The sequence below is a fragment of the Pleurodeles waltl genome, chromosome 4_2 (assembly GCF_031143425.1).
Source record: "Pleurodeles waltl isolate 20211129_DDA chromosome 4_2, aPleWal1.hap1.20221129, whole genome shotgun sequence".
Classification (NCBI taxonomy): Eukaryota; Metazoa; Chordata; class Amphibia; order Caudata; family Salamandridae; genus Pleurodeles; species Pleurodeles waltl.
The window spans coordinates 394,245,959-394,259,217 of NC_090443.1; the positions used below are offsets into that span (position 1 = coordinate 394,245,959).

General features: G+C 40.2%; 1 protein-coding gene across 1 annotated transcript in view; it reads left to right on the plus strand.

The window, feature by feature from the left end:
• The window catches only part of ANKRD45 (ankyrin repeat domain 45), a 485,557-nt gene that overhangs the window by 47,265 nt on the left and 425,033 nt on the right, over positions 1–13,259 (plus strand). Inside the window, exon 2 of the mRNA XM_069233340.1 lies at positions 9,548–9,806. Coding sequence (XP_069089441.1) covers positions 9,548–9,806 — 259 coding nt within the window. The remainder of the gene's footprint in view (positions 1–9,547; positions 9,807–13,259) is intronic.

A 13,259-nucleotide genomic window follows, 5' to 3' on the forward strand; every position in this document is an offset into this window, starting at 1 on the left:
GAGTGGCATAGAGGGGAGTGTTGTACAGTGGAGTGGTGTTGAGTGTAATAGTGTATACTGGAATGGCGTATAATGGGGTGGTGTAGAATGTAGTGGCGATCAGTGACGTGGGGGTAGAGTGTAATAGCATACAGTGAAGTACCGTACCCTGGAGTTGGGCCCAGTCGAATAGCATAAAATGAAGTGGCATTGAGTAGAGTACGATATACTGGAGTAGTGTGGAATAGAGTACCGTACAGTGGAGTGGAGTGGCACACAGTGGAACAATATAGAGTGGAGTAGCATAGAGTGGAATAGCATATACTGGAGTAGTGTATAGCAGAGTGACATACAGTGAAGTGGCGTACACTGAAGAGGCATAGAGTGGAGTTGCATACAGTGCAATAGCATAGAGTGGAATAGTTTATAGTGGAGTAGCGTACAGTGGAGTGACGTATAATTGATTGCTGTAAAATGGAGTGGCATTCAGTGGCCATGGGGTAGAGTGTAATAGGATATAGTAGAGTGGTGTACATTGGAGTAGGGTCGAATGGAATAGTGCAGAATGAAGTGGCGTGGAGTGACACATTGGAGTGGCGTCGAATAGCATTGAGTGGAGTATTGCCCAGTGGACTGGCTCATAGAGAAGCGTCTTAGACTGGAGGGGTGTACAGTGGCATTGCATACAGTGTAATAGTGTGGCGTGGCCTAGAGTGAAGTCTTTTACAGTGGAGAGGCTTGGAGTGGCATACAGAGGAATAGCATAAAGTGGAGCAACTACAGTGGTGTGGCATACAGAGGTATGTGACATTTAGTAGTAGTGTTTATTATAATTTGCAGAGTAACACAAAACATCGAATTGCGCTTCCTTGCGTTTCTCCAGATTTAACAATCAACGCAGGACCACACATGATGGCCTTTGTAAATCTGACTGACGTATTGCATTGCCCATGCGACACCATTGGTGATACAAGGGTATGGCAATCCAATAATACAGCTAGGCCTTAGTTATATTTTGGGCCATGGTATACAGTGATAACTTTGCAGTATACTGTGGTACACCGGAATGACAAGCCAATATATAACTGGGTAATTGCTGTTTTTTGAGACTGAAAAGGCAGCCATATTGTGTGTACTACCTTTGTGCTGTGTTTAGTGTTAGGGCCCTAGATATAGGTAAGTACTAGGCTCCTTACCTATTACCACTTTTTTTAAAGTGGTAATAGGTTGGGAAATTTATTTATACTTTTAAAAAATATATTTTTTCAATTACATTTACGGCCATGTTTCTGAGTAGTTTCACAAAAGTGATTGAAATTCAACAAACTACCACAGTGACAGATGTCACTAATTTTAAGTGCCTTATAACTTAAAAAATACTTACCCTACTTAACTGTAGTACTCAAAAAGCCTCATCTCAGCGGCACAATGTAAAATCTGGCCAAATTTCATTCAGCCGTTTTCGCTCTACGTCAAATACAATAGTCTATGGAAATGCATTGGTGGAAAAAGGCCTTTTGGGACCCCTTTTTGTCTTTGCACCGCCTCAAAAGTTTACATCATCTCAAAATGTAGAAAATGCTATAGGCCTAGAAAGAATTTGGTGAGTCCCCAAATGGTTGGAAAGTTACTCGCCATGCACTGCTAATTACCACACAGCACTGATGACTTCTTTGGGCACGTGTTATACTTACTTGAGATAACTGTAACTATAAAATGTGAATTTCTATGGTTTTGTACATTTAAAATGTGAGCCTAACTATAACATCCCTGTAACCTTAGGTTTTTTAAGTGGATTTCAATGTTTTTTAATTCCATTTCCTAACTATAATGTCCCTGTAACCTTTGGGCTTTTCAGTTAATTTATATATATGTATATATATATATATATATATATATATATATATATATATATATATATATATATATATATATATATATTTATATGTATATATATATATACCTAGTGGTGGTCACCACTAAGTAGTTATAGTTAGGACCTACTTTCTATAGAAAAAGCATTTTTTTACTTGCCTATATCCTTGGTTCCTGTTGATGAATCTTCACAACATTTTCCCCAAAAATTGGACGCTCACATGAGCTGCTGTCTGGAAAGTTTTAGGTTGATCCATCGAGTCGGGCCCGAAAAAGGGTGGCCCCAAAACGCTTTTTCCCCATTCATTTTTCCATAAGGATAGTGCCCGAACCACTGGACGGAATTACATCAACTTTGGCAGAAATCTAGGTCCTGGTCCAGAAAGCGACCTTTTTGTAATTTGCTATGAATCTGTTCAGTGGTTTTCTTGTAATGAAGTGGAAAACAAATTTATATACGTAGAGCGCAGATCCATTGCGACTCCTGCACAGAGCGTCGCAACTCCGCGTGGCAGAAACAGTAGTGTGATTGGCTGGCTGCAACCTGTGCTGAAAGTTGCAGCCACCATTTTATGAACCAGGCCATGGTCCCGGGGGGATGGAAGTTGAGGCAGAAAACAATAGAAGGGGGTCAGGATAGAGGTACTCATAGGGATTGTTCATGGGTGTCTAAGGTATGCTTTATTAGTTTTAAAAGGTTAAAAGCGCTTTTGTTGGCCATGAGTGCAAGTCGCAACTCCATTGTGCCCCCCCCCCAGTGTAATGTTGCAATGGAGTCGCAAACCAAAAAATAAATAAATATATATATATATATATATATATATATATATATATATATATTCACACACTCACTCATACACTAATACACGTACTGCCAGACCTATTTGGACACTCACACACCCACTCACAGACCCAGACAGACACTTGTACACACACTCAGAGACCCACTCAGTCACTCATACACCCATTCACAGACCCACTGACACACTCATGCACCTCACGCACTAAGGTAACTATAACTTGGGCCCTCCGGAGGCACTGCTAATTACCCAAGATATTACATCACTCATGACAACTTTTATAACGTCAATAAAAATATCAGTGAAACATTAGAAATTAAGGGCCATATGTACGAACACATTTTCCCATTGACACAGAATAGGAAAAACCCTTTGATACATCTGGCCCTAAATTATTGAAGAAAAAATTGTGCATGGCGGGGGCGCAAGTTATAGTTACTTTAGGGCACGGGTTATAGTTACTTGTACTATAACTGCAGAATTTCTATGTTTTTCTGTGAGTAAAGTCAGAACCTAACTATAACGTCCCTGTAACCTTTGTTTTTTTAAGTGAATAGATAGATAGATAGATAGATAGATAGATAGATAGATAGATAGATAGATAGATAGATAGATAGATAGATAGATAACAATGTCTGCCATACACAGAACAACTATTTGAAACTGGTACAGCTACACAAAAACAATTTACAGCACAAGCGTCCACATCCATAACTGGCATGTGTTTGAGCCAGAATAAAAGTCAGTTTTAAGTGCGTTTTTTTTCTCAGTGAATTTCATATGATGCACTTAATTTTTATCTCCAGCAGGCCGGGATTGACTGCAGCTCCTGGCCTGTGGCCAGGTGCTGTGTCCAACAATTCGTGGCAGACAAGTCTTGCTGTGCATGCTCTTTGCCTGAGCACTTCAGGGGTTGGTGCAGTCCTGGCCGGTGTCCAGGCCCTGCAAACAAACAACTATAGCTGCCCAACCCATGATGTGCACATGCTTCTGACATGCTTGCAGAAGGGCTTTGCTGCAGAGCTTGACTATTGCCACTGTGCAATTATTAGATGTATGTAAACACACATCCCCATATTTATTACTACAATTAAAATGACAAAGGGTGCAGACAAGTTTCATCTGGAAAGATAGAGTGCAGATATATGTTTTGAAAAAATATAAACTGCAAGTATTGATATTTTAAATGGAATACTTCATAAATATCTGCCCAAAAACATGAGCCCTGCATTTGATTCCTAAATGAAACCATGCATTTAGTATTCTAACTTTTGCTGCTGAGCATTTGGAGTTGCTTGCTGTAATGATGTAACATGGCTCCATGCCAGAACACTGGGCATGGAACCAGCTTGTTCTGAGGTTCTGTGATGCAGGGTTCTCTGGATGACAGTTGATATGCTGGCTGTTGGTTGAGGCTGTAATAAATACCTCCTACCACATATCTTCATCTGGTGTGGATTCACATTATTACACTGGCGACGAAGGTGGGATAAAAAGGAACCCAGAGGAAGGGACAGCCTCAACAACAACAAAGAAGGAAGAGCTTGGATTATTTAAGAGAAAAACAGAGATAACTTACAGAGACGTGCTGGGAGAGGATCGAGCGTCTTGCAGCATGTTCTAGCGGAGAAAAGTGTGAAATTGCGGTTGTAGGGGCTTTGTGGAAAGCTGTTTGAGCATTTACTAAGGATCAAAGTGGTCTCTGGATGCTTCATGACGTCAGAAGGTCAGTGAGCAATTGAAAAAGGACTGTAAGCTGTGGGAATTGTTGGCGGCCATCTTGAGTGTGGTGAAAGGAGAAAAAACAAGCCAGATTGACTGAAGAAAATAGACTCGATGTTTGGTTGCGGCCATTTTGAGTGAGGAAAACGATCCGAGAAAGCAAGCCCAACTGCCTGAAGAAAACGGACTAAATGTTTCGTGGCGGCCATCTTAGATGAGGAAGAAGGATTTTTTTTTTAGTTAAAAAAAAATTTTTTTTTACAGCGCATTTGTTGGAGGACATCGTAGAAGAACATCGACGGTCTATTGGAAGTTGAAACTTAGACGGAGACTGGATAAGGATCACTATATTGGTTTGTGGTCACGGGAATATACATTTCTTTGGAAACTTTATTGCACTTGTGGAATACAAGTATTGGGCGTTGTAAAATGAAGTAAACTGAAAAGGTCGTCTCTGCGGTGACAAACACACCTGAAGACCCGTGTTTGATATAGCGGCATCGTGCTGGGTCATACGGTGACTGGGAAACCTTTTGGACTTTAAGTACTTTTAGCAACTAGTAGGGTTTGGAATATATTGTGGGGAAGAAGTGTTTTACACCTCTTGTGAGTATGCAGAATGTTACGGCGCCGCCGTTTTTCTTGTCAGATCCAGGAGAACCGGTTATTAAGTGGAAGAAATGGAAAAAGATTTTTGAGAATTATGCCAGGGTGTGTGGTACGAATTTGAGTGGTGAAACGAAGCAGGCACTTTTGTTACATTGTTTAGGGGGTGAAGGACAGGAGGTGTTGGAAAATCTACCTCCATTGTCGCAAGCTGATCAGAGGGGGTTGAATGAATATGAAATATGTGCAAGACAACTAGATTTACATTACTTGCCAAAGATTAGTACTATTATGGAAAGGTACCATTTTGGTTTGCGGGAGCAAGGGAAAGAGGAGAGTGTTGAAGAATATATTACGGCGTTACGGAAGTTGGCTTCAAGTTGTAAATTTGGGGCGTTGGTAGAAGAAAGGATTAGAGATCAGTTTGTGCTGAGGTGTTGCAGTGATAAAGTGAGGGAAGAACTCTGGCTAAAGGACGAGCCACCGTTGGATGAGGTTGTTAGTATTGCAAAAAGGGTAGAGCATATGTTAAAGTGTGTTGGAGAACTAAGTAAAGCACATAAAGAAGACAAGGTCAGTGTAAAAGCACAAGAAGTGGAGTGTCAAGTCATACAAAAAGATGAGAAGAAAAAAAAGTATGAGGGTGTCCGTGAGAAAGGTGTTGTAATTGAAAATAGCGCAGAAAAGACACAGGGGAATAGGAGGTTTGCAACACCTTTTCAAGGAAATTGCTACAGATGTGGAAAATTTGGACACATGGCTAATGCAAGTGAGTGTCCTGCTAATAGGATTACTTGTAATGTTTGCGGAAAAAGAGGACATTTTGGGAAAAATTGTAGGATGAGGAATAGGAGAGGTTCTAGATCAGAAATAAAGGAAGTCAGTTTTCAAGTTAGTGAGAGTGAGGTGGAACATCCCTCTGAATGGGTTTTGGTGGGGGATGTTAGAGTCAAAATGAAATTTGATTCATGCTCTCTCATCACGTTTCTCTCAAAGGATCTTTTTTTGAAGAATTTTCAAGGAAGGAAGAAACTGTTCAAACCTAATATTAAACCTACGGGTTATGGTGGGTTGCCAATTAAGTTATTAGGTTATTTTGATGACTGCATTGAGTACAATGGTAGGTTCACTGATGCTAGGATTTATGTTGCTGAGAGGGGTGACAATTTGTTGAGCTGGAGTCATCAAGCACGTTTGGGTGTCATTCTCAATCCTAATGCACATCCATCTGTTCAGGTACAATCTATTGAGGGTGACGAAAACAAGTTTGTGAGAGCTTTTGGGGAATTGTTCAGTGACACCTTGGGGTGTTTAAAGGGGTACAATCACCATATTAAGTTGAAACAGGGCGCAGTACCAGTTGTGGCAAAAGTTAGACGCATTCCCATTTGTGTCCAAGACGCTGTACAAAAAGAGATAGATAAATTGTTGTCCACTGGTGTTATACAGCCTGTAGAGGCAACGGAGTGGTTAGCTCCCATTGTTGTGGCACGTAAACCAAATAATGAAATCCGTCTATGTGTGGATCTTCGTGCCTTAAATAAAGAAGTGGTGGTTGACAAGTTCCCACTTCCCAATATTGAGGAATTAGTATCATCGTTGGATGGTGCTTGTTATTTTACCACTCTGGATATGGCATCAGCAGACCATCAGGTTCCGTTGAGTAAAGAGTGTCAAGATTTAACGGCTTTTATTACGCCAATGGGGGCCTTCAAGTTTTTGCGTATGCCGTTTGGGCTGGTTTCTGCGGCCTCAGTATTCCAGAGGATTATGGAAGATCTTTTTAAAGGCATTTCAGGCGTAAAGTGCTACCAGGACGATGTATTAATATGTGGGAGAGACGTGAGAGAACATGATGAGAGGGTGCATGCTGTGCTTAAAAGGATGCTTGATGCTGGGTTATCTCTTAGGCGAAGCAAATTTAAATTTGGAGTCACTGAACTGGACTATTTGGGTCATCATATTTCATGGCAGGGGGTGAGTCCTAAAAAGGATTTGGTGGACACTATCGAAATGTTAAAAGAACCGTGTACAAAAGATGAGGTTTCTTCATTCTTAGGTATGGCAGAATTTTATAACAAATTTATACAAAATTTTGCAGATAAGACAGTAAATCTAAGGAAGTTGATGTGTAAGAATGCAGAGTTTGTTTGGACGGAAGAGTGTGGTACAGAATTTAAACAAGTAAAAAATTATCTCAGGAATGCACCAAACTTACAAGCTTTTGTACCTGGGAATCCCACTTTCATTGTTACTGATGCGAGTATAAAGGGGCTGGGTGCTCTTCTTTTTCAGATCAGGAAGGGCCAAGAGGTGCTAATAGCTTGTGCTTCAAGATGCTTGAAAGGGGCAGAGATAGGGTATTCTGTTATAGAGAAGGAAGCGTTGGCAATTTTCTAGGCCATAAACAAGTTCAGAAAATTTGTGTGGGGATCTTCTTTCGTAGTCAGGTCTGATCATAAACCCCTGAAAGAAATTTTTGAGAAGAAGGGTTTGGACTCAATTTCCTCGAGGATCAGGAGATGGGTCATTTCCTTACAGGAGTATAACTTCATGTTTGAATACATTCCGGGAAAGACAAATGTAACGGCAGACTGTCTGTCGAGATTGGTGGAGGTGGTAGGGAATGATAAATCTCAGGATGAAAATCATCAATGTGATGCTGAGTGTGGCATAAGAGTTTGTGATGTTACGCTGGGGGCTGTAAAGGAAGATGAATGGAGGGATGAGTTGCAAAAGGATAGTGAATTGTGTTCTGTGATGTCTCTTTTGGAACAGCATAAGTCTCGAAGTCTGGTTAAACCTTGGTCGTTAGTTGCAAATGAGTTAGCCGTTGTTGATGGTATTCTAATGAGGGGCACAAGAATGATTCCCCCATTGAGTTTGAGAGAAGTCATCGTGAACATGGCTCATGAAGGGCATATGGGCATTTCTAAAACCAAAGAGCGCATCCGTCAGGATTTCTGGTGGCCTGGATTAGATTTGATGGTGGAACGTACTGTTAGGGAGTGTACACCTTGTCAAGCTAGTGATAAGGTGCTCAAACCAAGATGTTCACCTATGGTTTGTAGAAGTTTACCAAAAAGTCCATGGGATGAATTAGCTATCGGTATTGTGGGGCCATTGCATGGAGAACATCAGACTCCTTACCTGTTGATGTTGCTGGATTTGTATTCACGATGGGTGGAGGTGAGTTTGGTGAGAGAGATCACTTCTCAATCTGTGATCAGTTTTTTAGAATCTGTGTTCAAACGCGAGAGTTTTCCTAACTCTATTCTTTCTGACAATGGTCCGCAGTTCTGTTCTGCTCAGATGGAGGAGTATTTTGTAAAATGTGGAATTGTACATAAAAAAATTGCGTTATATCATCCAGAGGCGAATGGTGCTTTGGAGAGATTTAACAGGACTTTAAAAGAGAGTATACAATTAGCAAAGGTAAACTGTTTAGATTGGAGAAAAGAACTGCAGGGTCGTATAACAGCTTACAGGTACACTCCTCATGCATCAACGGGGAAGACTCCTTTTGAACTGCTCAGGGGAAGGTCTCCAAATACTTGTTTGTGTCCTGGCTGGATGGTTGCTGGGAAGGGTTTGAAAAACAATGGTATTGGGGAATGGAGAGACAAAGAAGTGTCTCTGCAAAGCAAGAGGAAGATTTATGTTGATAAAAGGAATAATGCGAAAGTTACAAATTTTGAGGTTGGAGATAAAGTAAAGGTCAAAGCTCCTGTTGGGTGTCAAAATTGGTCAAAATATACCTCTCCAAAAACTATCATTAAGCTGTTTAAAAATGCTGTCAAGACGGATGATGGTCGCATCTGGAATCATAGTCGTGTAGCACATTTTGGGGGGTGTGGTGTGGCCGACAGGAGAGATGATACTTCTTATCGTTTTCCCTCTGACATTGATTTAAGGTCTGATCATACTCGTAGGAGTGTCAGAACACGCAGGTTTCCTTTACATTTGCGTGATTTTGTGTAGTTCTTTCTACCCTCTTTTTCTTTCTGTTCAAATGTGTTTTTGTTCTCATGTTACTTCTGTTCTAATGTAAAGAGGAAGAAGTGTAATGATGTAACATGGCTGCCCAAAAACATGAGCCCTGCATTTGATTCCTAAATGAAACCATGCATTTAGTATTCTAACTTTTGCTGCTGAGCATTTGGAGTTGCTTGCTGTAATGATGTAACATGGCTCCATGCCAGAACACTGGGCATGGAACCAGCTTGTTCTGAGGTTCTGTGATGCAGGGTTCTCTGGATGACAGTTGATATGCTGGCTGTTGGTTGAGGCTGTAATAAATACCTCCTACCACATATCTTCATCTGGTGTGGATTCACATTATTACACTTGCTTGATAGTGGGATTAGATGCAGGCTGATTTTTTGTAGAATGCTGTTTAAATGGGTTTAAGATTCTGGCAGAAAAGTTGTTGCAATAAATGTTGTCATATGGACATCCTTCCATACTCCATACTCTCCCTCAATGTTCTACAATGTTTTTGCCTGGGACTGGCAGCATGCAGAAGCAAAGCAATAAATAACCCATAACCTTTCCAATGTGTGCAGGAGCCTATGGACACAATGGTTCCAGAAACAGAAAGAGAAAACCCTGTTCTCAGCTGTGCATTGGCCGGGGATGTAGAGGGTTTGAAGCAGCTCTTTGAAGACCCGGAAGATCCGACTCATGAGAAGGTTGGTCAGATGCTGTTTGAACAGGATGTGGTTGGGAGGAGTCCATTGTTCCTGGCCTGTATGCTAGGACGCATCGAGGTGATTCAAGAAATGGCAAAACATGGAGTGGACCTCAATCAACGGACTCCCAGAGGTAGGCTGCAACAGGCCTTGCTATCTGAGAGTGGGCAGGCTCGTATAGAAATGATGTATGCAGAGTCATCAGCAGATGTCCAATTACTTAAGTCAAGCTAGCAAGAGCCTGTCTGACTAGCCTTGAGTACAGGTGAGCTGGATTTAGGTGCACCCAAAATCCAGTTTTTCTGAATTAATCTCCACAGAATGGGAAATATCCATACAGACCCCCTTTTTCTGGGTCAAATTACAAATGGTATTCTCAGTTCCGTGCAGATTATCACTCGGATTTACCACCTGCTCTGGGCTGTCAGTAAATGGTAGCAGAATGTTTGGATATTTTATTGTGAGTTGGTGTTTGTGACAATGGCCCTTCAATATTGGCTTGCCCTGCATCTTGGTCACAGGCTGCATGACCTTCATCATTGAAGATGATGGCTCTCCTGTTCTTTACTGTGGTTTATGCTTTAATGTACTCTTGCATAATTGCAGGCTAGGAACATACCTCAACATTTGATCAAGGAGAAGAAGAATTCCACTTATGGGTAGTTTCTTACCCAAGCAAGAAATAGATGTGAGCTGGAAATGTCTGAAACAAATGCTTAACTGATAGATAGAAAGACTTTAGGCAACATGTTTAACCTGCCAGTGCTATTACAAAGGAGACCAATATTATGCAAATCAGCATAATTCTGCCACAGTAGAAACAGTTAAGCCTCTGATTTGTTTGGTCTTATCTTATTGAACCTCTGTAGTGACACGCATCTCAAGCCTGATGGGATTATACACATATGAATGATGAATTTATAAGCAAAAACACCCCACAATACTGTTTTACGTTTAAAAGTGTAAAGTAAAATAACCCAATTTCATAAAGTTAACAAAACATCATCTGTTTTTCTTATTACTAAAGAACAATGAACAGACATGACAATAGAGGTCTGTGGCAGGCAGACATATCCGTATGAATGGTTATACAGAAGCCTGACAATAGTGAAAAAAGAAATTTGTCATTGTCAAATATGGAAACTTAAATCTAAGCCAAATTCCTCAACCATTGTTGATAGTGTGACATCTCATTCCTTTATTGTGGAAATGACAATTTTCCAATGTTTAGTTACAAGAATCTTAAAAAAGAAATGGGATCTAACATTATGCATGACTCCTTATTTGTCACTCCTCACAGCTTTTTAAAGCACATTGATCATAAAGCAAAGTAGCCTTTAAAATCAGAATGAGTGATGTCCTTTATAACCTCTTTGAACCCAAACATTCTTTCTTTTAAGACTCTGAGATCTTTCATCTCTTCCTCTTCTTCTTTCTACACTTGCTTTAGCCCTTCTTTTGTCCTCTACTGCCCTGCCAAATCAAAACCTTAATAAAAATCAACTCACACATTGTGTTTGTTGTATGCAACACCATAACCAATTCACTACCCGAAATGAAAAACCTACTACTCACTTCCAACTCCTGACCATCCAAAACCATCCTGAAAGACATTAAACAACAAAAAAAGCTAACTTCCAAATGAATCATTTCAAACATAGTTATCTGTTAACTAGCTGCCTTTGAGATATGGCAAACATATTTTCAATATTTCAAAAGGAACGGCACTTACTCTGAGGGTCTTTTTAACGTCATTTCTTTTAAAACCTTGCACGCCAAAGCTTATTTATCAATAGATCTACCATTAATCAAAGAATACCATGCTGGAACCACAGATCTGCAACAATTTGTGATTCTTTAACTTAACCACTTTGAAGACAACTGTCAAAAAACCAATGAACTCTATTACAGATGCTCTTTGGGTTCCACTCCTTTCAATGCAGCAACAAACACAAACATGCCATCCTCCTCCATGAAGTTTCCTTGGTCTTGGGACACATGACTCCTGTAGGAGTGCCTCAGCGTTCTCTGGAAGGCTTTCAACCTGTTCAGATCCCTTGGAAATTGTATATTTTCCAAGGAAGAAAATTCAGTGGCCCACTCCATACCAATGTTTGTTGTTCTTCTACTTCTTTCAAAAGTCCTGTTCCTGCATTGAGAAGGTCAGGCTAGTCCACTACTAACTCCACAATTCCCGGAAACCATGGGTGTGATACCCAGAATGGAGTTACCCACAACAATGTACAACCATTTCGTGAAGCACCATCAAGACTTTCCAAATCATTTTAAATAGTAGAAGCAATCCTAATGCATCTAGATCAGATCTCTAACTGTAATAATTCATCAGTGATGTGATTAACCTAGAAGCGAAGAGATCTATTTCTAGCGGGCCCCAGTTCAACTGGATCTTCCTGAAGAACCCTGGGTTTAATTTTTCTGTTAACTATCAAGTACCTGGAATTTCAATATGCAACTACATTCTCCAGATAAGGTAACTGCTTCTTTGTGGGATAATTTATGTTCTAGAAACAATAGTGCCAAATCTCTTTCATTACTTCTGTCAGTGGTCTTGACCTGCTTCCCCCAGACAGTTTATATTCTGCACCGCTGAAACATTGGCCATATTTAATAATAATGTACACTTCTGCAAAGAACTTTGAAAACACTTTAAACCAAACCAGCCTGCCTTTATCTCTAAACAATTTATATTTTGAGACATCTCTTCCAATTGCTGTTTGCCACTTGCCTTCTGTTTACCTATTCTTGCCCACTACATAAAAATTGCATCTGTCCAAAACAAAATCTGGACTAGCTCCAAAAAGTGCTTGTCCATTGCTTGCTTCCAAATTATACAGCCATCTTCTTGCTCCCTCACCTCCTTTTCAAGGTCATCTTGTCTCAGTTTAACAATACCTTCCAGCAAACCCTTTGCTTTTTTCTATTGCAGTGCCATGTAGTGCAAGGGTCCCAGGAAAACTGGTTGTATTCAGGACGAAAAACAGATCTACTACTCTAACTAATGCTGTTAAGTCCACAATTACCCTATTCATAATTGACACACTTTCCCTTTATTAATTTAATTTTCCTTCTTGATATCCTCAACAGCATCTTTATGGATTGCTAAAAACTCTAAAACTCTCTTGGGCTCTATGACTGATTTATCCACATTTCCTATGAAACCCAAACCCCATATCATATTCCTTACAACCTGAACATGTACTTTCATCTCCTTCATGCTCTGTGACATTCTTAGAATGTCATTTAAATAAATTATCAGTCTAACCCCTCTTTCCCCAAAATAAGTCTCCCATGGTCTCAGTACTTTGTACAACACCATGGAGATAAACTTAGGCCACTCAACATGCTCACAAATTAAATAAAGTTGGATTTGCTACCTGAACTACTAATGACACTGTTTCTCCTCTGCTATCAATACTATAAGGCTTACATCCTTAAAATCCATCTTTACTAACCAATCTCCCTAGCATAAAATATTGGAAAGAATAGATTCCCCCCATTTTGAAGTGTGCATAAACTATTTAATTGTCCAGGTCTCTTAAATGTATAACAGACCACCAAACGTTGT